At 33.4% G+C, this 27,369-nt stretch overlaps 1 protein-coding gene across 1 annotated transcript in view; it reads left to right on the top strand.

Annotated features, from left to right (window-relative positions):
* Positions 1–27,369, top strand: part of CSMD3 (CUB and Sushi multiple domains 3) — a 439,117-nt gene that overhangs the window by 93,302 nt on the left and 318,446 nt on the right. The window contains exons 10-11 of the mRNA XM_059395523.1: positions 2,515–2,684; positions 13,944–14,100. Of these exons, the coding sequence (XP_059251506.1) occupies positions 2,515–2,684; positions 13,944–14,100 (327 nt within the window). The remainder of the gene's footprint in view (positions 1–2,514; positions 2,685–13,943; positions 14,101–27,369) is intronic.

Raw genomic sequence — 27,369 nt, 5'->3', positions numbered from 1 at the left:
GGGACAATGTAAGTATCCTGAAACTCTTTTTCTGTATGTGGCTCAGAGTACTACCATGAGCATTAAAAAATTCACTTAAATATTCATAATGATAGCTTTAATTTTTGAGCTCTTAGTGTACTCCAGCACCATACTAAATGCTCTGCGTGTATTTTCTACATATATTATCAACTCACACATACAAACAAAGCTTCCTTCTGAGGAGGGTGTTATTATTTTCATGGCAATAATGACAATATTGAGGCTTAGAGAAAATGAATAACTTACCAAACCCATATAGGCAGAATATAGAGCTTAATTTTGAAAACTAAATCCCTTAGTTTTGAAAACTAAATCTCTGCATCTTATTAAAGCCTGGGCTCCTAATTAGTGTATCGGTGTTGCAAGCTGGCATCCAAGGATGTATTCTTAGAACTCCTTGATTCTATAACAGTTAAAACTGTGTGTATTCTCTAATAAATAATGTGACTGATAAAAATATATGTGTATTCTGCATCATCTGTGTGTTCTGTTACATTTGTCCTTATTTCCCAGAAGTATACCTAGATTGTAATAAGCTAGTAAGAAGTCAATGAGACAGATTTAAAATAGAAATTATTCATTTGCACTAAGTGAAGGATACGTGGTATTATACTCTACCATTCAGTTGAAAGTTTAGAGAGGAATAAGATAAGGGAGAATGTAATCATGCACAACATAGTATATTTAAAGGCATAACAGGGTGCCTGGTTGGCTCAGTGGGTTAAGCCTCTGCCTTCCTCGAAAATCAGGATCCCAGGGTCCTGGGATCCAGCCTGCATCAGGCTCTCTGCACAGCAGGGAGCCTGCTTCCTCCTCCCTCTCTGCCTGCCTCTCTGCCTACTTTTGATCTCTCTCTGTCAAATCAATCAATCAATCAATAAATCTTTAAAAAAAAATAAATAAAGGCATAACAAACTCCAAAAGCCTATATGCCAGCAGCTGGTTCCTCATCCACATTGCCAAGAGCAATTTAATTTCAGGAAAATGAAATCTTGTGCCACATTAGATACATGTTGCTATTTTAAATGTTACTGTTTGTGTAGTTGTATTCTTATATTTTATAAACATGTTTTGGTATTATAATTGTGTAAGGCTATAAGTACAAGAACTTATTTTATGTTCAAACATGCTTAAAGGTTACATAAAAATGAAAACTTAAATCAATATTGGGAGTTTTTGAGGGTGTTTGTTTGTTTGTTTTGTTTTTTTGCTTTCCTTTTACTTTAAAAGGAACTTGGAGGAGCTCAGTTTTGTGGCAGTTCATGTGACTGGTTGATTGTTAACAACATATCATTGGTTTTTATTACTATTTCACACTACATTGTCATTATACTGACTGTTTCATTTCGATCATTTTCATTTTCTCATTAGGCTTTCTTCTTTTGCGTTATTTTTGTAAATGTTTAAGCATTAATCATTGTATGTAAAAGTTAAAACAATTCATTATATTTTACCTCGTTATATACTTCCTATGATTATTCTCATGAATCATTATTTTAAAAATCTTTTCTGGAGCATAATGACTTGCTTTATTTTCCTGATAAGTTAAGCCTTTGAAAAAATAACTCTCCCTGGCCTATGGTATGATAAAATGAGAAAAGTTATTAGATCTGATAGAAAACTGAATTCATTGAATTTCTGAGACATAAGGAATACGTTTGGGAACTTATAAGGACTTGTTTGATTTTATAATAAAAGCTACATGCTTTGTAAAGTATTAAATTAAAATTAAATTTTTTAAAAAAGGAGAAATTCCCAATTCCCAATTTATGTAGTTAGACATGTCCTCAAGTTTTGCAAAGTTAATCTAGGAGAGTTAGCAGTACAATTTACTGATTATGTGACTGACTTAATCTGTTTTATTTTTTGAATTGGGAAAGGTGATCCATTTTTCAAAAGTGTCCAGTTTGTTACAATTATTGGTTAATGGCTTATACCCATTATATCAGTTTTGAAAGACAATACAGTATTTATTTCCCTTTTTATTCCTGAAGTTCTTGGGTCAGGGGAATGCTGACTATTGGAGGAAAAGGGGTCAAATTCAAGAAAAGGTAAAAATAAAAAGGTCAGATAAGAATCATTCTAAAATAAAATTGATCGCTCTATCTTTTTTTATGTATTTTAAAAGAAATAAATTATGAATTTAACGGTAATCAATTAACCAGAAATATACAAACTTAAAATATGTCCTGAAAATCTTTTGTTCTCATCCTTTTTCATGTTACCTTTTCATCCTGGAGCAGGAGTGAAATACTAAAACTATTTTATATTTCCTCTTGCGTACAAATGTCCTGTCCATGGACAGTTGTTCCTTCTTCCCATATATTATTTGAGAGGGAATGAATCATCTACAGTACACAGCCATTTTGTACATTATTTTCCTGTTAGGTTCTAATTAAAATAAAATGCATTAACACTTCCATACATTACATTACTTGAAAATGATAATGCTTTCTATTAAACTGTGCTTTTAATATTCTGTTTTACCTGCAGCTGAATGTGGTGCATCTGCAACAAATAATGAAGGAATTTTGCTTTCTCCAAATTATCCACTCAACTATGAAAACAACCATGAATGCATTTATAGTATTCAGGTTCAAGCAGGAAAGGGAATCAATATTTCAGCCAGAACATTTCATTTAGCACAAGGAGACGTTCTTAAGGTAGGTAAACTCAGAAACTCTTGTATTTTGATAATTTTTAGTCAGTAAGTATATATTAATACATATATATGCATATATATGTGTGGTCAACCATAAGTTGATTCTGCCATTCATAGATTTCAATTATACATTATTTCCTATTTTCCTATTATCATTTTCATTGAGATAAATGTTTTGTTGCCAATGCTTATTTATAATACAGATATTTTTAATTTATGATACATAAATTTTAATGTTTCAATAACACCAAATCATATATATAAAATATAATTAACATAGGAAGGGTTATTTCTTTAAGAAATAGAGTGATGGTTTATTTTTGTTTTGATATCTTTTAAGTTACTTGGTTATCTCTGTTGATACATGGATTGTTTTTGCATTTATGATTACAAAAAATTTGTATTTTGTAAATGCATAAAACTAATGACTTCCTATCTGTAAGTTATATACGTAAAATATATTTTATTAATAGTAAACATCTAGTGGGCTGCCTGGGTGGCACAGTTGGTTAAGCATCTGACTCTTGCTTTGGGGTCAGGTGTCCAGCCCTACATCTGGCATCATGCTCAGCACGTAGTCTGCTTGGGATTCTTTCTCCCTCTCCATCTGCCTATTTTCTAAACTAAATAAATAAATAGATCTTTAAAAATATTAATAATGATAATAAATATTTAGTGTAAAATTTACAAATTTATTCTAAAAAGTTGAAATAGGCAAAGGTCTTATTTTTTTAAAAGATACAATATTTCCACACTTGCTGATTAATATTTTGCCAAGTAAGTGTTTTAGTAAATATAATTTATAGGAGAAAGTAGAATAAAAATAAACACTTATATAAAAATCACTTTTAATATTTTTAAAATAATTGGATAAATTTTTCCTAATTGTCAATATTTCCTTCCTGGTAAGAAATCCAACATAATTCTGTTTTCAGAAATCTTTAAAAAAAAAAAAAAAGTGACATCTCAGGTTGGCAGGGGTAAGGGATCATTGTTTAGCAGTGATGTTAAAAAAATTTCTTAAAAAGATATAATTTTGATGATAATTGATGAACTAATATAGACAGAACTGTGTGCTTGTAAGATTTATTTAGACATGGGAAATTTCCTTAGATATATACAATTTTACTATTAATTTAGGATCATTCTTATTTTTTGTTCTTTTCCCCAATAAGCAACAGGGATTTACTTTATAATCTCCTCAACCTCCAGTTCATTGTTTGGATTTTCTTGTTAACATAAGCTTTATTTGCTGAATTAGAGTCAGCATTGAGATTAATGGGATGCCTAAACCTCGAAGTGAGGCAGTGCTTATGTTTTCCTCAGGCCAAGTATGAGGAGAAATATATCAAGACATAGATCAGATGTATAAGGCTAGCTGCTAACCTGTATCTCATAAGCAGCTAAAATAAATATATGGTTATAAGTTAAGAAGTGCTTCCCCAGCCTACCACTATTCTTCCTAAAATATTTCTTTCTTTAAAATATCATTCTCTGTGTTGCTTGAAAGATATCCATTACTACTCCATACTGAATTATGGCTATTAATTGAGAAATTCATTTAGGATCACAGGTGATGCCTTTATAAAGAATAACCTGAATGTGCTCCTCAGAATAATTTCTGTCTAAACTGCTGCTTCCTTGGAATAAGGTAACATGTGCTTGTTACCTGTGTTGCCTGAGGATGGTTGACACTCCAGTTAAAAGTGGCATTGTGGGTGCATGTGATGGTGGCAAACAAAAGAAGGCAGAAAAATGCAATTCAAGGCCCTTTAAATAAAGATTTTTAAATAAATAAGGATTTTTCTTTCTTGAAAATTTATATCCCAAGCAAAGATTTCTGTAACTTTTCTAGAATAAATATATGTTTCCCCAAGTTGAAAAGATTACATATACTAAATATTACAGTAGTAACAGCCCCTGCTGGTAATCTTGCCTTGGTTTTATTCTGAATTATTATTTCAAAATAACTTTAGCAAGCCACTGTATAGAGAATATTGGGCTTTAAACTCCAACTCTGTGGTCTTCATGCTCTCTCCATCAGTTTAAGATGTAAATGATTAAATGTTGTCTTATCCTTCCCATTAATTCCATGGACAGCTAGTTCAGAAGTACCTACTGATACAGGCACAGTTAGGCACGAAGCAGACAGATACTCCCTCCAAAGGACAGATGATTAATTTTCAAAGACTAAGGAGCCCAGAGTCCTTTCATGATGCAGGATGATTTCCCCCACTGCAAACCAGTCCATGAGAACCCACTCTCATCCCAGCATTTTCCAACATTACACCTAGTGCAGTCAGCTCTTTGTCCATTCAGACCAGGAAATCAGAAGAAATTAGTAAAACTGGGGCATCTGGGTGGCTCTGTCAGTTAAGCAGCTGCCTTGGGCAGCATGTTGGGCTCTGTCAGTTAAGCAGCATGCCTCTGGTCATGATGCCAGGACCCTGGAATGGAGTTGTATCAGGCTCCCCGATCAGTGGGGAGCCTGCTTCTCCCTCTCCCTCTGCTGCTCTGCTTCTGCTCCCTTGCTCACATTCTCCCTCTCAAGTAAATAAATAAAATCTGTAAAAAGAAAAGAAAAGAAATTAGTAGAACAAATAGCCCATTATAGAACAAATAGCCCTTTGTCCCTTGACTCAGAAAAGCATTGCTTTTCTTGATATGGTAGGATTGGCTATGTTCTTTGGGATAATATTCTCTTATAAACTCTATATGAGTGAAAGGTCTAGACAAGGCTTTTTTTCTTCTTGTTGCATTTATTATAATATCACTGTATTGGATTCTGACTAAAAGAGCAATAATAATAAAAACGTGTGTGTATCAACTTAATCTATACCTCCACACACACACACACACACACACACACACACACATTCTCCAGAGAGCATGCCATTCAGGCTGATGCCCACTTAGTCATCCACCCACTCTTTCTCTTTCCGTCCTCTTTCCATAAATATACATACAGCCATACTAATAAAGTTGATATCAAATATAGCTGATCATATGATTCCTCTAGGTAGTTTATTCCTGGTACCACTACCAGATTTTCCTGATTCAGTAGATCTGGGTAAAACTGTTTTAGTTGGTCTGTACCTGGAATTTTGGATTTTTATAAAGCTCTCCAGATTATCTGATAGACATCAGATTTGGGAATTATGAATATATCCTTCCTTGGTTCTGTTCCTTTTAATGGGCAAGAATACTGAACTTCTCCAACCCTCACTCAAAATATGTAATTTAATTACTTCTTTCAATTAACATTTATAGGAGGTGTTTATTATATGTATACTCTAAACAATCACCAATGAGTAATTGCCATTGTCAGCCTGATAAGACAAAAGCTGAATAGCAATCAGAAATACTATCTCTGTTTTGTTGTTGTAATGCTTGTTTTTATTTTCAGAAAAAGACTGAGCATTATGTTTAGATAAGGGAATGCAGCAGAGAAAAAATTCAAGGCTATCTTTTTACCACACTCAGTATTTTGTAGTTTAAAGATTTATGTCTAATGCAAAATGTAGATAGGATGGATGATTATGGAGAAGAGTCAGTTAAATAACTTAATATTGGTTTTGAGAGTCTGAAAGAATTATCATAGTTATGTGAGACTAAATAGTTAAAGGACTGGATTAATAACTAATAACATTCTTCTAGCAGTATGAAAAGAAAGTTATTAAAATATTGTTGTTTTTCAAGACATATTATTTTCTAGCTTATTTTGTAACCTATGTGCTAGTGTTTGGGAATACTATTTGTGAGAACCTGTTGTTAAATTTTCAGTAATTTTGTGAACTGGTTGTTAAACATACACATTATTAAAAATTAAATTAGATTAGATTACAGTTATATTACAATTGTTATATTAAAAACAAAGGTAACAAATACAACTTCTCATTTCTTAATTATTTTACTCTTTTTGTTATTATGTGTGTTTTTTTAGGTGAACTCTGTGTATTAAATCTCTATGGTGGAAATACTATGCAAAGCGTCCATCCTTTCCCAACTCTACATACAGAGATGTCATATTGATAGCTTGATATTGACAATACTAGGAATAGTTACCCTGCAGAAAATGACAAATACTACAGACCTTGACTTGATCTATTCCTTTGCACATCATCTATACTTAAGTTTAAGAATGGGTTGTGTCTATAGTCATTCTGTTGTGAATAACACCAAAATATTGAGAATACATATTTTCTAGAATTAAAAACTATTATTCGGTTTGGCCAAGAAGTTGCTTCTGTCATTTACAAATTCCATTTTCTGATATAACATTGTTTTTACATTGCTTTGCTTAGATCTTGTTAACTTAAAAAACTCAAGCAATATTCAGTTAGGAACCATTCTTGTTTGTCAGTTGCAGTTATAAGATGCAGATACAGAAATTTGGCCAAAAATAAAGTATTCTGTGAAAATCAATTACCTCTATGGAATTTGGAGCAGTGAATGTATATACAGGTTTTAATTTTTTTTTGCTATTTGTAACTTGCATGCTACATATCCCTTTAATCAGGGATTCCCAGACAGTCTATGGGCCAAATTGGTCTTGATGGCCATGTCTATAAATAAAATTTTACTGGGAGAAAACCATGCTCATTCATTTACATATTATCTGTCCCTGTTTTTGTGCTACAATGACAGTATTGAGTCATTATGACAGAGATATTATCTCCCAAATACTATAAATATATTCTGTCTATTCTTTTTTGGAAAAAGTTTGTCTACCTCTCTCTTTTTTAAAAAATATTTTATTTATTTATTAGTAGGCAGAGAGGCAGGCAGGAAGCAGGCTCCCTGCTGAGCAGAGGGCCTGATGTGGGGCTCTATCCCAGGACCACGAGAACATGACCTAAGCCGAAGGCAGAGGCTTTAACCCACTGAGCCACCCTGAGTCTACCTCTCTTTATATTAATAAAAGTTATTTTTTAAGTATGATTGGGTATATACATTCACCAATTCTATTTGTCTGGGAGCTGGTTATTAGACATTTTCTAGCAAACCAGATATCTCAGATGTCCACCATACATATCTACCAACTTTGCTTATTCAGTGCTAATCCTTTGTTCTCTCTTCCTCCAAAAGCACTCTGTAAATATTTATTTGTCAAGAATGCTATATGAGATCTCATAAACCCCTTCATTCTTTCACATACTGAGGATAACAGAAGTGAATGATTTTCGACAGGCCATCCAGCTTGAGAGGTAGAATTGGGACTTCAAATCTGTTATATAATCACAAAGCTAAACCTCCTGAAAAGCGTGCTTTTCATTGTGTCCTAAACTCCTTAACTAAAATATATTAGCTCCTATAATTGTGTACACCTTATATGGCTATTTTGAAGACATAAATATTTTAATATGAACAAAATTTATCTGCTTCGTTTCATTTTATTTTGAAGAGAGCATAAGGTTGGGAACATTGTCCTTTTTGATCGACTATTGTAAAAGTTATTCTTGTTTATTTTTTATTCAGATTTTGACATCTCACTCACCTTATTAGAAAAACGTTATCTAAATTCCTAAATCAACCTATAAAACAAGCAGCCAAAATGAAAATTCTAATATCCATGAGTGGGAATAATTTGCAGGTTTGTGTGATTATGCATATGTACATGTGTGATTTCTTTCGATTTTATTTTCTATGTACTTTCTGCTCTTGGGTTAAGATAACATCTGACTTGCTGGGGTGCCTGGGTGGCTCAGAGGGTTAGGCCTCTCCCTTCAGCTCAGGTCCTGGGATCAAGCCCTGCATGGGGCTCTCTGCTTAGCAGGAAGCCTGCTTCCCCCTTTCTCTCTTCCTGCTGCTCTGCCTACTTGTGATCTCTCTGTGTCAAATAAATGAATAAAATCTTTTAAAAAGTTATTTAAAAAAACAAAACAAAAAAAATCTGACTTGCTAATTCATTAAAGGAATGACCGAGAATATGCCTTCTAATGATGCATTTATTAAAAACAAAAAACACAGTTTTGAGTGTTAATAAGCTGTTCATTATAAAGGGTTTGACCTTCCAAATATAGGAAGGTCTGTACACCAAAACTAATTACAGCCCCCCTGATCCATTCTAAAAGGTTTGATAACTGAAACATGGCAACATTTGAGGTCTAGTCTGTTTTATTAAGACACTACCAGGTTAATGGCAACCATTTGACAAATTAGAGCCTCACTGAGGACCTTCATTAATATTACAAAAGCCCTCAATGCCTTTAATGATATTAATTCTTAAATCAACTTGAAATTCTAAATTTGACATTAAAGTGAGTCTTCATTATCTGAATTAGGGATTAAGTAACTGAGAATATTTCTATGGGAAACACCATAATCCTCTTCCTTCCAACACAAAAAAATGTATTATACAGTTATCTTATACTTTTTTTAGATTTGTAAATTTTTGAAAAACAAATAGGTATTAAGACATAGCAAAAATAATAACAATGAAAGAAAAACATGAAAAAAGGAAAAAGAGAAAAATAGACCCAAATAAATAAAAGTATGCTTAAGGGATGCCTGGGTGGCTCAGTTGGTTGGACAACTGCCTTCAGCTCAGGTCATGATCCTGGGGTCCCGGGATTGAGTCCTACATCAGGCTCCCAGCTCCATGGGGAGTCTCCTTCTCCCTCTGACCTTCTCCTTGCTCATGCTCTCTCTCGTTGTCTCTCTCTCAAATAAATAAATAAAATCTTTAAAAGCATGCTTAATAATCCTAACTTTAATCAGAATAGAAATATGAAAAGTAATGATGTCAAAAGTTCTATAGTAAGACCCAGTATAATCACTCTGTACTGTAAATTTACTTTTTAAAAAATATTTTGTTCATCTATTTGTGAGAGAGAACATGAGTTGGGGGATTGAGGGGGAAAGGGAAGAAGGAGAAGCAGACTCCCTGCTGAGCAGGGAGCCTGATGCTGGGCTTGATCCCAGGACCCTAAGATCATGACCCCAGCCAAAGAGAAACTGAGCCATGCAAGTACCTCTGAAAATTTACTTTTAAATGAAATATACATTTTGTTCATTTTATTTTTTTTATTTACATGCTTGCATTCATGTTTGCTTCCAAAGTAATTTGCCTTGGGCTGCAATGTTTTGCTATTTCTTACTGCCTTTATGCTTGCATATGTATTTGAATACATTTGAAGAATTTTATTTACAAGTTAAATAGCATTGGCTTGATCACTAGTATAAAACTCTTCTCTAAAACCTTGCTAATTAACACTTGTTTTTCATCTTAATTTAATAGCTCTATACATACTTCCAAAAGTTCATAATTGAATTATCACACTTCATTTTACTTTTATGATTATAGTGGTATCTCTGTGTTATTTGTTTTCTACCTTTTGACTTTACATTGTTAAATAAACTAGTTAATGAGTTTTGGTGCTGAATTAGATCCTCTCTGCTGGGCTTAAGATATATCTATATCTATATCTATATCTATCTATATGTATTAGTATTAGCTCTTTTCAGTCTTTTTCTTTAAATCATTACTTTTAAAATATCTTAAAGATAGTATCTTTTGAAAAAGAAAAAAGTATGCTTCTAACTTAAAAAGTAGAAAGACACAATGTAAATATCTCTCTTGGGACAGACAATATTTTTAAAATTTCCTTCAGCTTACGAATGATGTCTTAACTTTTTATTTTATTCCCAGCACATAATACAGTGCATAGAACTAAATATGAGTTAAATTATTTTGTTTATTTTTTAACATTATGTTATATAAGAATGATTGTCATGTGTAAAGAGAGAGTTTCTCTAATGATTCAACTTTTTTTTTTTTTTCTTACCACTGAACATTTAAGAAAAACATTAGGAGAGACTTTAAAAAAACAAAACAAAAACAAAAATCAGAATTCAAGAACCAGTTTCTGTTTTGTACATCAATTAGTTTGATTTATATTGCCCCTTTATTTGGCTATTTTTGAGATATGAAGTTCCTACAGTGTGTTCATGCATAAAAGCAGAACTAGTTGAATCCAAGGAACATTTATATTTAATGTAAGAATGAAATTACATAAAAAAAAAAAAAAGAATGAAATTACATGCTGGCAAAAGGTAAGGGAAATAAAAAGGAAAATATTCTTTGGGGTTACCTAGACAATATCAACCACAAATAAGATCACTGGATCTGCTGGCCAAATGGTTTGGTTGTGAATGTATGGCTCTAAACTTAGAATTTATGAACTATGTCATATATAGAGTTATAAAATAAATGTATTCAAAAGCAGCTTCCGAGAATATCGAACATTCGAAACTCACAGACACAAAAGTGTGTTTTCCAGCAAGTGTGTTGACTTGCCTCTGAATTATCACTGGTAACTACTATTCTTAAGAAACTGAAAGTTGATTCTTATGTAATCAAACAATAAAATCGCTGAGCTAACAAACCTCAACATTTGGTTCAGCTTTGTTGAAGATAAAGAACTTCTTGCTGATAACTAAAACAGAAACTTATTTGTCTGGTAAGTTCCATCAGGGGGTTCAAGGAATTCTTATACAATTTTAGGAAATTTGTCCATGCAGCCCTCTATCTAGTGCTCAGATACTCTTTAAATAGTCAACCCACTTTTTTGTTGTTTGTTGTTGTTTTTAGTGGACAGAAAGACCTTGTAAAAGGGAGAGGACAGTAAAATGTTTTCTTTTAGGATTCCATGAGCATGTTGGCTTGAGTTCAGCTTTCAACTTTCTCCCTTTATTTCTGCCTCCCTCTCTGAGCTAATATAATAAATAAGCTGGTGGAGCCCCAGAGGCTTATATGAAGCTGCAGATTCCCTTGGTCACAAAGGGAAATAGCAGAATGGCCTGGTAATAGAAACTTCAAAATTCCTGTGCAGAAAAGGTGTAGGGTAATGTGGTTTGAAGAGGACACCAGAGGCCCTGAGCACAAGCTGCATTTTTATAGCATGTTAAATAAAATTTTATCTCTAGTCTTTATAGCACTTAAATCTTATATCAATAATAAGGAAGTATAATCCTTTACATAGCTAAAGGTACATAAATACATACTTAAGGAGAATTCAGTAACTGGAGGGAAGAAAGACCAAATTAAATGCATGGAACAGGTGGTATACATTGAATTCAGACTGTAGGAGCATTAAGAGAAATTTGAAAATAAATTTAAATTTTTGAAAAAATCTTAATGCAATTAGAGTGCTGAGAGAGAGGAGAGACTTTCTAGAGTTTGACCAATGATTTTAAAATTTAAGTTAAAAAAATAATAAATAAAATAAAATTTAAGATTTTAAATCATTTTTTAAATAAATTTTATTTATTTATTTGCCAGAGAAAGAGCACAAGTAGGGGGAGGAGTAGGCAGAGGAAAAGCAAGGAGCTCAATGCAGGACTTGATCCCAGGATTCTAGGATCATGACCTGAGCTGAAGGAAGGAACCCAATGGGCTAAGCCACCCAGGAATCCCTAAAATTTAAGATTTTAATAGAAGCCTTACAAAGAGATTAGTTACTCCTGAAAATCTAATTTTTTCATGTAGAAGATCCAGTGGAGGATTGTTTACAATACAGAGGGAAAGATAGTTGCAAAGAGAAAATAAAGGAGAAATGTAGTACCATTTTAGAGACAATATACAAATTATAGGCATTCTAGGTGGAAAATAAAAGGATCGTATAAATAAGGAGTAATTAAATGAACAAAAACTCAAAGAGTTTCTGGAGTTGAAAAAATCTTAAGCTTCTAATTAAAAAAGTCTCATTACTTTATTTGCATAATACAGACATTAGAAATACAGTGAAAATTTCCCAGTCTCTTTTATTAAGTTAACATAAATTGAATACTAATACCTTATAAAGATAATTTGAAAAAGAAAAAAATATAAAATCTACACATAAATTTTCATTTATGAATTACATAAAACGTTCTATATAGATTATCAAATTAAACCCAAAAATTTAGCTCAAGAAAAGTCTATCATACAGGTTTATATAATAGTTACATGTATATAATAATAATGAAAATTCCATTGTGCACCATCTAACTGCTCTCTGAACATGAACATGATAATACCACTTTGGGGGAACACTGGGACTATGGAAAAGTCACTTGTTTAGGAATTCAACAACAATTTTTACACTAATACCAGGTTAGAAGTAAAGCAGTTTCAGGCAGGAGGTAAGTAACTTTGAGCAGCATTTCTCAACTTTTTCTATTCATTATCATTCATCTACTGAGCCCCCAACCCCATAAAGCTGAATATTATGGAGTAAAATTGGTCATATAGAGTGATCTTTGTAGCACTACTAATCATTTTAATATATAAAACTTCACCACAAGCAAGAACCAATTTTCACTGCCTTGGGGGCGTGGGGCATAAGTACTCCACTGAAAATTCATATCTTAAGGACAAGAATGGTAACATGCAATGTTGGTAAACCTTCCACTTAATTTCTATATGCTTTTTGGAAATAGTATAGCTATACCTGAGTATTTAGCTCCAAAATCCCCTATATTGATAATTGTCTTATGAAAATACAAATATCAAAAAAAATTGAGGCATATGTAAAAGGTGTTTATTTCAGTATTGCTCTTAGTAGCAAAAAAATCCTGAATTTACTAATATGGGAATGATATTTCACTGTGTGAAATATTGCATAGCTCTCAAAAGGCAGAATCTGTATCTATTTACCTGGAGAGATGTCTGAATGCACTGATAAAAGCAAATTAGAATATAATGAGAAGTTACAACTTCAGAAGAATGAGAATTACATAGGAATTTTTGAGAGCTCATCAATTTTGTTTTATATATTTTTACCTTGTTAGATCATTTCTAAAAACATTTAATACTCATTTACTATTTTTGTAAGTAAAAATGAACTAAGGTAAAGAAAATGGAAAAATTATAGAAATTGCAAAAGAAGCAAGTATATTTTATATTAATTACGTTATTAGAAAGAAAAAGGTACTTGGTCCCCTTGAGCAAGTTGCAGAAAAAGAACCAACCAACCTTGAAAACCAGCCTTTCCATAGATATTCTCAATTTTAAATGCCTGCCATAAAAAAGCATTATTTTTATAATAAGATCGAAAGTTAAGGTATATTGAGTTTAGAATTTTAAAGTTATCTATGTGGATTCTAACTTTCTTAGCTTGTTATATGTAGGGATTAATATAGGTAATTGTCCTTGGGGAACATGAGTGATCTGATTTGGGAAGAATTTGATAATTTCCTCTTCTTTATAAACATAAACACGTTATTTGAACTGGTTTTTATTGGCACATTTACATTTTTAATTATAAATGTTTTACAGATTTATGATGGAAAAGATAAAACGACTCATCTACTAGGTGCATTTACTGGCGCATCTATGCGAGGATTGACACTTAGCAGTACTTCAAATCAACTCTGGCTGGAATTTAATTCTGATTCTGAAGGGACAGATGAAGGTTTTCAACTTGTTTATACCAGTAAGTATTTTAGAAGAAAAAAATGGCCAAACACTGAGACTGAGTATTTATTAAATAATTGCAACTTACAAGGTGAAGTAAAACCCCAAATTTGAATTGTAGAACTTGAAGTGTAGAACTACCTTCTATATATACAATATTATTTGACCTTATTGATTCCATAAATTACAGGTATTCTAACTCTTTCATTTCCACATTGAAACAACTAAGGTTCAGAATGGTTAAGTAATTTGTGGCTGATTTATTTACATGATTATAAAATAGCAGTATTCTTCCCATCCAATATTTTAAAAATATAATTTTTTTAATAGATGAAAATTCAATGTTTGCAACTGTGGTAGTTATATATTGGACAGTCATTAATGAAAACTGGATGGTTTCAGATGAGTTTACATTAGAGTTAAGTTTTTTATTTTGTTTTGCTTTTGTGTTGAATTGCTTTATTAAAAATAAAACTCTTGCCTTATACTCCAATTGGCTATTCTGACAAACGAGTAGAAGTTCAAAGACTGAGAAGCATGGGTTGGTGGGTTACATCAGTTGTTATAGGAATTAAATGAATTTATTTTACCAGTGCCACAAGAAAAGAAACAGACTTAATACATCTCTCCACAATAAGTCATATTCAAGTAATATATTTATTGAGTTTCTACTCTGTAAGCAGTACACTAACAAAATAAAGCTCACGTAAAACTGAGATAGTTGCTAGCTGTGTTTTTAACAAATTTAGAATCAGATCAAATCGGTTCTTGGAAGTTCAGAATGCTCATTAATTTAGCAAAACAACTAAGCAGCAACATTCAGAAATCTTTACTTTCAGAATATTTGAAAAAGATCTATGAAGCCTATAAATTTTCTCAAGAAGTCAGGTGAATGGCAACTATTACAGAAACTGGAAGATTAAAATTATTACAGTATCAAAGATACATGGGATCCTGAAGGGAATTTGAATCAAATTGCTGTTTGTGAAAATATTCTTTCTTAATGATATGAGAAGTAGAAGACAGGAGAGTATATTATATTGAAATTATATTTAAAAATCTGATGCATTTAAGTAAGAGATTACTATTGCTCCTTGTTTATTTCAAGGTTTTTTTTTTCCTACTTGTGTTAGAATTGTTCATCATTAACGCAACAAAACCTAAATTAACAAAATGAATGTTAAATTCATATTTCTAAATCCTGAGAACCACTGTGTACAATGCAATTTTTTATGAAGTACTTCCAAAGACAAATGAAAATCCAACCAGACTGTGTTTACAGCTATTACTATGTGATATACTAAAAGTAATAGTATTGACAATTATTGCTCAAGTATAATTGGTGTGATCCGCTCAGAAGGGCCCTTGTTGTTTAATCGCTTTTCTCTGCCCCTTTCTCTGTTTTCTAACAGAGTTGCCGACATTTTTCAACTCATGGCTCAATGTCTACACAATGACCTTTCTTTGCTCTGCATCACTTTGCCTTTCTCCTTATCTAAAAATGTCAATGGGGTTCATAGGAAAAAACCTAGATTTCCTTCCCAGATTTTTAAATTCTGTGTAACTTGAGATTATTGATGCAAAGATGCTAGCCATTGTAGGACATACCTGCATTTAAAATTGGGTGGTTAACTGTCTAGACTGAGTCAAATCATTGACCCTTATTGTCATTGTATGAGCTCCCACATGTCAGAAAAGGGACATCGTAAGCAGTTATTTGAAATCACTCTTCTTAATGACTCTAGTCCATTATAGAATGTGTGTCATTATGAAGATGAAAAGCTGTGGAATGGGGAAGAGAATATAAAAGCAATTTTTTTAAAGGGTAGGTATACATCCATAAATATTTTTTAGTCTCAGAACTGAAACTAAATGTTTCCATCTCAGATCTGGAACTGAAAGTATAGCCTACTTCAAGTTGTCGGTGGATTATCACCAGGTCCGTGAAGGGTCCTCTGATTTTTTGAATCAACAGCTGTGTTCTGAGCTCCTTCTGAGGAAGGTCCTGGAACTAGTAACACATCCATCAGTAATTGTTATTTGTTCCAAGGTTTTACTTCTGATTTTGACATTGGCAATCTTTCTACATATCTGCAATTATCTTAATAGCTAACCCCAGATTTCCTTGCTTTGACGGGAACTTATTCCCATCCTCCCAATATGTTTTTGGTTCCAGCCATAGCACCAGTGCTAGGCTGCTTTCTCTTCAGGGTTAATAATTGTCATTGGTGTATTCCAAACAGAAGCCTCACCTGAGACTTTGAACTTTAAGACACATCTCTGATTCCCACTGACGCTTACTTACCCTGACTCCTTCAGTCAGAGTTAGCTTGCTTTTAAACATTTCATTTGCAGAAGTTTCTGTTCTCAACTAAGATATCAGTTATCACACTGTACTGTCGTCACAACTTTCTGCAAACATATTGCACATACTTCTTTAGGAGGCCTTCCCTCTCTTCATGTCTTTAGTCAGTTTTAGTTCAATTGCATCTCTTTACAGACTCTTAGTAAATTAACATGTGGTCTGAATACTGATTTTGTATAATGCCTTTGTGATATAGATGAAGATTCTACAAGGGCATATATTTTAAATATTCATAAACTTCTTAGAGGTAGTAATTATTTTCTGAACATAAAAGAATTTGCTAAAGTGCCCAAACATGGGAGAAATGTAAAAGACAATGTTTTTGTGTATGAATCATTGTATTTGGTGATTTCTAAATCGAATTTCACCTGCAATTCTGTGTTGTGTTCCTCCTTATAATTATCCAAACTTGGCCTCTGAAACATCTGAGAGAACACTTTGTGACATAGAAGAGTTCCCATTAAGAGAATTAGAGACAGAAGAGAGAACCGTTGGCTCTAGGTCAGATCAAATAAGGATTCATAAATAGAATGGTATTAAAGGTTGGGTTGGTAGGTTGCAAAGAGAAGTGGTGGGAAGCATACCAGGCAAAGAGAATAGGACTGAAGAAAGGCACAGAGACTAGAAAGATCTTATTAGGCACATTAAGGTAAATATAGCAAGTAATCCAATTCCAATTAATCCCTTTTACCTAGCTCCTCATAATTCTAGCTGTTAAGATATATAGACCTTTTATGACCACCCTTATCTAATGACAGGTTTCTTATCGAAGGATAGTCACTATCTCTCTATTGTCCATTTTGTTGACTTGTGTGGTTGCCTGGTTATTGGTAGTTTCAAGTAGAGAGAAGCACATATGGCTGAGATAGAAATGAGAAAATATTTTTTCGGAACAGATATTTTCAGAACAAATAGTTCAGAACATAACTATTAAGGGGCATTTTATTTCAGCTATCTTTTAGGCCCATTCGTCATATAATCATTAAGAGTAGCAAATGGACCAGTGGAAACAGTAGTTGAGATGTTGCTTTTGGTTTCAAGTAATAGAAAACTTAACCATAGGTTAAATTACCAGGATTTATTTTTCTCATATAAGACGAAAGATGAACAACAGGTAGGTAGTTTCTTGATTCAACTCTCCAACCTAGGGAACAAGGATCCTGCCCCTATCTCTCTGCTTTAGCATCCCTAATGTGTTCCTTTTTTTGTTCTAATGTCTGTGATATGGTCATAAGATGGCTATTTTAACTCCAGGCATAGTCAAGGCAGGGAGAAAGAGGGAACAGGTAGTGCCAACAGCAAATGCCTCCTTTACCAGTAATGCAAAATCTGTGTCAGACATTCTCTTATCTCTCCCTGTCCTAAACGGAGCTCTATCATTATACCTGGATTTCCTGGCAAGAAAGTCTGGGAAATGAATTATTTGGTAGACTAAATAATCACTCAGTATTATACTGCCATGCTATACAGCCTGATATGATTCTTTTACTGCTGGGAACAAAATCAGGTTGTTTGTGGGGAAAAAGAGAAAAGATATTGAGAATACAACTTACAGCGTCTACTACAATGTACAGCTGTAGCAGTTATTCCAAAACAAGTAATAAATCCATAGATGTTGCATCAATATATGCCTCTGCAATTAATGGAATTATGGAAGCCTGGACTCTTGGGTGTTTAAAAAGGAAAAGCGTTTGGTTTACTCATTATTAATAATTTCAGCTCTACTACACTAAGAAGACAGTGAGCTTCTTTCACTCTCCTTCACCAATAAATAAATTATATATATACTTGTGAAATGCTACATCATACTTGAGGAGAAACTCTCTCATTCCTTTATTTTTCTAAAGCAAATTGAATCTCTTCAGTCATAACCCATTAAGATAAACATAACATAAAAAAACAACATTAAGAGTTGTCAAGAATAATACTTTTTAGCTTTTCTGGGGCTATCTTTCTCCCAGATAAGTTTCCAGTCAACTCTACCTAGTTTGATTAGAATAACTGGAGCCTAGATAGCTACACTGGTTGAGAATAAAATGGCATGATAAACTTGGTCAGACCCTGACTACCATTAGGGTATCAATCCCACTACACAGCCTCTCAGAACTAACTCCCTCCGTGAGTCAGGTCATTCTTCCATTCTTCTCAAATTAACAGCTATCAGATACTCTTGCCCTGGAGAAATCTGAAACTCACCCCAAATAAAGATATAGATAAGGCATTCTTTTTTTAATACAAATTAGTTGACAATTTCCCTAATTGACCCCAATTGACCCCTAAAGGCATAGCTGCATTTCCTAGAGGTAGTGGGGGAGTCAAGGGAGAGAAAATTACCATCTCCTTCTAAACTTGGAAGAACAGATCAGAAATTAAGATATCATTATAGTATCCTTTCTTTCTTTCTTTTTTTTTTTTTTAAAAAAGATTGTATTCATTTATTTGAGAGTGAGAGATAGCATGAGAAGGCAGAAGGTCAGAGGGAGAAACTTAACTAACTGAGCCACCTGGGCGCCCCTTAGTATCTTTCTTAAAGCAGCACTCTGTTCTGGTTCACTCTGGAATAGAACTCAGCAAAACCTGATAGGATAACCTGACCATACTTCTTCAGCCCCTCAATCCACATTTCAAGAAGGTGGCTGTAAATCCAATGTCTTTCACTGAATCTCTCACCGAAGATTAAGTTGTAGAAATGTCATTTTAGTGGGACAAGACAGAGAAGAAAGACAAGAACAAAGGATAAGATAACTTCATTTAGACATAATTTCTAACTGGCCAATTGGAGAGATAGTATAGGAGATGGGGTTACTGTAGTTAGTTGGTTCTGGGACTCCATCTCAGAAGAGGTTATTACTTGAGTTGATACTGGAATTATAAGAAAGGACAACCACAAACAGATCTGTGGGGAGAGGGTGCCAGACAGATAGATCATCAAGTGCAAAGGCTCGAGAGAGACCTGAGTTTGAGTTATGCAGCTAGAACTGAATGAGCAAGGAGAATGGGACAAAATGAAAAAGTGGAAACTAGGCAGGGGCGAGATGGACTATAGTAAGGGGTTGGATTTCACTTAAAAGATACAGAGAAATCTTTCAACACCAGTGTATCTTTACATAGTAGAGTTAAAAATAATAGCTAACATTTATCTACTCTCTACCAGGTATAAGATATAACCCTATGAGGAAGGTACTATTATTCCCAGTTAGAAGAAGAGGAAAATGAAGCACAAAAGAGTTATGACTTGCCCAAGATCACAAACCTATTAAGTACAGATACAGAAATTGAACTGAAGGGCTCTGCCTCTTAATCACCATACTATATTATCTTCAACCCAAGTTCGAGGTGTTTTATATTTGAATTTCCATGGATTTATCATTTTTTTATTGTTGATGTAAATGTAAAAACAAATATTTTAAAAAGTAAATGCAATTTATTCCAAAGACACTTTCATCATTTTATGCCTGAGAATCAGAATGTTTTCTTATTGGCCAAACTTAGAATAAGAGGATAACTTAGACCTCGTGTATTTTATGTTGTTTGTGTAGTCTTTAAACTTTATGTCTTGAAGTTATGCTTCATTGCAGATTCCTTTAGCTCTACTCATTTGTAGTTCTCCCACTTTTATTCAATAGAAAGTAGTTGGGTATTTTAAACAACCATCCATTACAGAGCGAAATCATACCTTTTTGATGGATTATGGCATTGTCTTCTCAAAAACTGATCTGGTAAATGTCCATGATGCCCAGCCAGTAGATGCTATCTCTGGGCCTCTTGTTATTACCTCTGTACATTTCATTTAATGAAAACTCATTGGAGAAATGTTCATTATCCCAAGGGAAAAGTTCAGCTATATTTGGACACTTTTAGCCTTCCAGTTTTGTTGCTTGAAATGATTCATTAATCCACATGAAACATGCCAATTTCAAACTTTATATTCAAATTAATGATGGGCATTAACTAACTTGTGATACCTTTTCTTGTGTACTAACCTTATAAATATATAATAAATTATCCTTATTTAAGCTCTTTAATATAATTACTAGGATGTTGTTGGCAGTGTTAATAATGAAAAATAATCAGGTGATTTATTGGCTCTAACTTTATGCTTTGGATGTATTTTAATGCAAATGCCTGTAGAGAATAAGTAAATTACAAGGGAGCAACAAAGTTAGCCTGGGTGGGTCTCTGTCCCATAAACACTTAACAGATGCATTTGGCATTTCTCTCACTCTTAAAACTTGAAATTAACCAGGTAATAAAGGAAATGCTAACTAATGCTGCATTATGTAATATAAGGTATTCTAGCTAAAATATTGGAGAAATATTTCTTCATTATCTGTCATTTACATAGGCAATATTAGTTCTTCATAATAGAATAACAAAATGGTCACTGTCATTTTTATAACTTTGACATCCCAAAAGCTTTGTAAGTTTTGAACTTAAACATGTAAAGACCTACTAGTATACTCCTTACAGAAAAACTAATTTCCGGGGATTGAAGACTTATATGTGAGTATGAAAACATTAAAATATTGAGGAAAAAGGGGCTCCTGGGTGGCTCAGTCGATTGTGTCTGACCTTCAGCTCAGTTCATGATCCTGGATCCTGGGATGAGACCCGCTTTAATGATGCTTCTCCTTCTCCCTTCCTCTATCGTGCTCTCTCTCGCTATCTCTTTCTCTCAAATAAATAAATAAAATCTTTACAAAAATAAATAAAATAAAATAGATAGGAAAAAGAAAGTGTGGCCTAGAACAGCTATGTCTTTAAGGTGGAGTACGATTTCTAAAACAAGATACACAAGCAAAAACCCATCAGTAGTCAGTAACATCTCTGCACTTCCCTGAAGTGTAGAGACTAGCAACCTGGCAACTGTATTTCCCATACTCTGGCCAGTGAAGACCTCTACTTAGATTCTGCCAATTAAAGGCAGCCCTGCGAGAGCCTAGAGGTGGAGTGGATGGAGAAGCCATTAAGGTCTCTGGTGCAGTAGGTGGGATTGCGATGCGGGCAGGTGGTTTTATGTGGTAGCATCTTCCCTGAAGTCCAGGATGTCCTGAAAGCCAGCAGTGGTCTTCTGACCTTTACACTGTCTGCATTTCTTGTATTTTCCCTCAATACCATAAGAATAAAGATGGACCTATTTCTAATGTATGGAATCTTAGCAATTCAAAATGTCTAAGTGGCTTCTATTTTCCTGACCCAGTGCCAGTCATCATGTGTTTTTTAAATGTTTCTGTAGCAAAAAACACCATAAACAGAGTAGAAAGATGAGACATTTTTAGGAAATATTTACCATATATGTAACAGGAAAATATAAACTCTACAGAAAGGAATCTATAAATTAATAAGAAAATGAAAAGAAAATTTCACACAAAAGTAGCCTCAGGTAGGCAGTAATCAAACAAACAAAAAATGTTTAATAGAAATTGAGAAAATTAAACTGAAAATAATATGTTATTACAGTTGGGTTATTTTTGTTATTGTTGTTGTTAGATTTGTATCATTGAAGGTGAGGTCCTCTCTTTCTAAGCAGAAATAAATTATGTAACATCAAAATAAGAACTCTGAGAAAAATAATACTTGTTTAGAAAGAACCTCTGCTTTAATAATATTAATATTCATGACATTAGTAAAAATTAAAATGTCCTACAATGCTAAATGCTGATGGCAATTTGAAGAACATGAAACTCTTTTAACTTTGAGGAATGCAGGTTGGTAAAGTAACCTAGGAGAGTAATTCGGCAATATCTAGTAAAATTCCATTCCTAGATGTATCTAGAATGAACCAACTATACAGTTTGGCCTTATACCAAATGACTGATGGTTAAGAATTAATGTTCAGACAAAGCTGAATGTCACTAACCCAGAATGATGTACAAATATATGATGCATGAGACACAAACTAGCCATTTAAAAATATCCCTCACTTTTTCATGCCTAACAAATTAAAATATAGGAAAGCCTGTGAATAATGTTTTCTACTCAGATGTTTATAAATGGGATTTAGAGCATTAACATTTTTTAAAAAAATGATTTACCATATCTCCTGTTCCTCCAGTTGGAAATGCATATCAGTCATTTCCACAAACTTTTGCTTGTTTAAATGTTTTACATCTATATACTGAAAACTGCAAGGATTGTCTTCTTAAACCATTCTTATAAAGTTTGTGGTTTCCAAGTTTGATACATGTCATAGAGTTTCACTAGCGAGGAATAAGTGTGTGCTTTTATTATTGTTATTATTATTATTATTATTATTATTATTACTTTGGCCAGTGAAGAAAAAAAGGAATGTGTAGTATTTTAATATTTTCTCCTTTTTATTCCTTTTATATTATTTATTATGTCTGAATCAAAAGGGATTATCCCAACTGTTGTGCATGACTGTGGACAAATTTCCTGCTTGTGAATTTTATTGTTTTTTATTTCCTGCTTTCAAATTTTAAAGTGGCAAAGTTGACATTCTATTTTGTGTACATCTTCATTTAATTAGAAAGAATTCTAAAATGAGACTTTTTCTCACAAGATTCACAGCCTAAGTAGAATTTAATAATCGAACATTAAATATAATTCTTGTAGATTATTTTACTAAATATGCTAAGTCAAATCGACCAAATTCAATAGAGATTAAGATGACGATAGATTAATCTCTAAGTTTCCTTGCATTATTATTTAAACTTTAATTAATGTTTTTAGTTTCAGAAAGGATATGACCCTTTACTCTATTTAGCCAACATGCTTTCTCAGTTCCCTTATTAACAACCTATTTACTTTTTGTTTAACAATTTGAAAGTTCGTACTTTTAGTCTATATACCTAATACATCTTCATTTACCATTAAATTTTCTAAAATGTAACTTTTACAATATTAAGTACATATTTACATTTTAACTGAATTTTTTTTTCAAAGATTTTATTTATTTATTTGACAGAGAGAAATCACAAGTAGATGGAGAGGCAGGCAGAGAGAGAGAGAGAGAGGGAAGCAGGCTCCCTGCTGAGAGAGAGCCCGATGCGGGACTCCATCCCAGGACCCTGAGATCATGACCTGAGCCGAAGGCAGCGGCTTAACCCACTGAGCCACCCAGGCGCCCCTTAACTGAATTTTTTTAAAAAAGCATATAAATATCTCTTTTAAGTTCCATCAGACTTGCTCACCTACATTCAAAGATTGAGTTTTCAAATATTTATATTGCTAAGCCATCTGCCTTATTGGATTACTGTTCTGCTGACTATGTGACATTACCCCATGTGAATACATAGTTATTGCTCATAAACAAATTGCACAGAAATTGTGTTGAGTAGGAATTGAATTATTCATCTTTTTGTAGGCCAAGGCAGAAGTTAAAAAGCAGATTAGAAGATTTTGATGGAATCTTAAGACAAAATGAACTCTGGAACCCTACATGGGATAGTAATGTTTGTAACATGTGCAAAAGGAAACCAAAAAGTATAGCCTTTTTGTAGCATGGAATAATTGGAAACAGTGTAAATGCTCATCAGTTGGAAAATAAATAAATCAATTTTGGAGTATGTTTCTAATGAAATACCACAGAGTAGTGAAAATGAATAAAATGTTTATGTGTGTGATGTGTGTGTTTGTAAAGGTTAAAATACAATGCTGGGCAATAAATAAAGCTTCAGAAGAAATTTGAAAATAATTGTATAATTTATAAAATGTATAAATCCTTGTGGGGTACCTGGGTGGCTTGGATGATTAAGCATCTGACTTTGGCTCAGATTGTGATCTCAGGGTCCTGGGATGGAGCCCCAGAGCCAGGCACCCTGCTCAGCAGATAGTCTGCTTGTCACTATCCATCCCTCTGTCTCTTCCCCTACTCGTGCTCACATGCCCACGTGCTCTCTCTCTTTCTCTCTCGTTCTCTCCCTCTGTTAAATAAATAAACATTTTTAAAATGTATAAATGCAAAATATACTAGGTATTGTTCATAGGTATATAGATGCGTGATAAAAATGTTAAAAAGGTGTGAAAATAATATACTAATTTAGAATATTTGCTAGCTCTTGGTAGGGGAAAAATCAGAGAAGGACTGAGAAGGGAAAAACGGAGCTTTAACTTGTTTTATCATATTTATTTCTCAATAAGAATATGTGAATATGATCAATTAATATGAATATTAATCTGAAATAATATTAATATTAATCTGAAGTCACTTACCAGAATCTGATAGAGCCAGATGAAGAAGTTGTTATGTTATTCTTGGTATTCTTGTATGGGTTTCAAATAATGACTTAAAAATAAATAAGAAATCCTTATACTAATGGTGGCAGGAAAGGAATTAAATCTCAGTGTAAAAGTCATTCATTAAGTCAAAAGGATTTAGGTAATGGGGACTTTCAGTTCATTTTGTGCTCTACAAATTTCGTTTCACCAGAGTATCAAATTTCATGAGGAATGGGGAATATTTATAGTATATAGGATTTTTCATACACATCTTTATGTAATTGTCAGTTTCAAGTATTTGAGCTTTTCAGTGAAAAGACTGGCAGCTGAATGTTTCCATAAAGATAAGACAGATCTGAATATTTATGAATAAGCAACAATAATTCTACCAAATTGGACTAAATTATGTTGTGCTTTGTAGCTTATATACTATTGTCCTCGTGCATTTTCATCTACAATGCAAAGTATTATAAATTATCTTAATTTACAAAGAATTTCTCCATTTTACCTCATCACCGGCAATTGCCAACCACATTTACAGAACATTCAAATTAAAGAAGGATGAATTTGGTAATAAACCTTGAAAAGGGAGCTTGATTTCAATTTTTATTTTGATAAATGATATGGTAAAACTCAGAAGTGGGTGCATTTTGAATGATAAACGAAATGTTATATCTGGTAGAAGGCATGCAAACTTGTAATTTTTGAGCAAGGACACTTTAAATGTATTAAGTATGCAGATCCATGTAAAATAATGTGTCCTCAAAATTTAGAGTTACTACTTCTGCCATTTCTGCTTCTGTATTTGAAAGACTGACTTGCTTGACCATGGATCCTTTATATCTCATATGTGTCACAATTTGAGTTATGACTTCTAACTTCTTGTTTGGCTCTGTTTCTGAAGCTGTTTACATTTGCCTTTAAAAAAAGAAAAAGATTTTATTTATTTTTTTTAATTTTTTTAATTTTATTTTTTTCTTATGCTAATTTTTTTAACATTTTAATCTTTCCCTTTTACCATTTTTTTCTTATTTTTTTCCAATTTATTTATTTTCAGAAAAACAGTATTCATTATTTTTTCACCACACCCAGTGCTCCATGCGATCCGTGCCCTCCATAATATCCACCACCTGGTACCCCAACCTCCCACACCCTCGTGACTTCAAACCCCTCAGATTGTTTTTCAGGGTCCATAGTCTCTCGTGATTCACCTCCCCTTCCAATTTACCCTAACTCCCTTCTCCTCTCTAACACCCCTTGTCCTCCATGATATTTGTTATGCTCCACAAATAAGTGAAACCATATGATAACTGACTGTCTCTGCTTGACTTATTTCACTCAGCATAATCTCTTCCAGGCCCGTCCACGTTGCTAAAAAAGTTGGGTATTCATCCTTTCTGATGGACTACGGCCATATCACCCTGAACGCGCCCGATCTCGTCGGATTTTATTTATCTATATGACAGACAGAGATCACAACTAGGCAGAGAGGCAGGCAGAAGGGAAGGGGGAAGCAGGCTCCCTGCTGAGCAGAGAGCCCGGGGCTCCCAGGACCTTGGGATCATGACCTGAGCTGAAGGCAGAGGCTTAACCCACTGAGCCACCCAGGCACCCCCATTTGCTTTATTTGAACATATTTTCACTCACATGAAACTGTCACAGATTGACCCATACAGGAAATTCCTGGAGATTTTTAAAAATTGTTTCATAAACTTCGGTTTCTTATCAGCATTATTTTAGTTTTCTTTTTCAGTTGTCTCCTCAAGATAATTGCCTCTGAAATTCCCATTTATTCACAAAAATTATTAAACACCCTCTATGTGCCAAGATTTGTGCTGGGAAGGCATTGTGGAAAAGAGGGGGGAAATGAACTGATTTCACTCTATGGAAAAACGAAGGAAAGAAGCAAATGTTTGTAAAATAATGAAAATGTGCTAAGTAATTCTATAAGTTTTCAGGAGGAAAAAAATGGCTAAGACCCCAAAGAAAAGAGTAGAAGGGGCTTCTTATAGTCTCTGAGAGGTGATGTATCCCTCAATATACTGTAATTATCATATATTCAGTGCTTTGAGATGTGCAAGTTTTAGTGATTTAATATCTGTTTTGACATTCTAGGAAGTCAGTGAGGCAAATTCATGATTTGACATGTGAACGAATACATGCTTTTTTGTTTTCTAGTTCAAATTTAGATTAATTTGGTCACAGATCTGTGCCTATAAAAGAGATGCAAATCTTTTTGTTTATAATATGATTTGCACACATAAAATTTTCTTTTTCTACAACATCATTTGTCTTGAAATCACAAATTTTGCGGTACTCATGAAGCTCTCTAGAATATTCTATATAGCTCTCAAGTCTCAGAAGCTATAACTGGTGTAAATTGCACCTAATTATCTTTGGTACATTCATTCTATTATTTATCTTACATTTATACACTTTGTGAGACACTAAAGACAAGAACTTCAGGGGCACCTGGGTGGTTCAGTAGCTTAAGTGTCTGCCTTCAGTTCAGATAATGATCCCAGGGTCCTGGGATCCATCCCTAAGTGGCTCTCTGCTCAGCAGGGAGTCTGCTTCTCTCTCTCCTTCTGACCCTCCTCCCCTTCCTATGCATTCTCTCTCTCTCGAATAAATAAATAAAATCTTAAAAAAAAAAAAAAAAAAGATGAGCCTGCCATAGCTAAGGAGTCTAGATTTTGATTACTACTATCATGTTTGGTTTAAATCATGAAGTATCCTTTT

Source organism: Mustela nigripes, chromosome 3 (assembly GCF_022355385.1).
Source record: "Mustela nigripes isolate SB6536 chromosome 3, MUSNIG.SB6536, whole genome shotgun sequence".
In the NCBI taxonomy this organism is placed as follows: Eukaryota; Metazoa; Chordata; class Mammalia; order Carnivora; family Mustelidae; genus Mustela; species Mustela nigripes.
The sequence above is the reverse complement of the archived record's forward strand: the minus strand, read 5'-3'. Positions and strand labels throughout refer to the sequence as shown.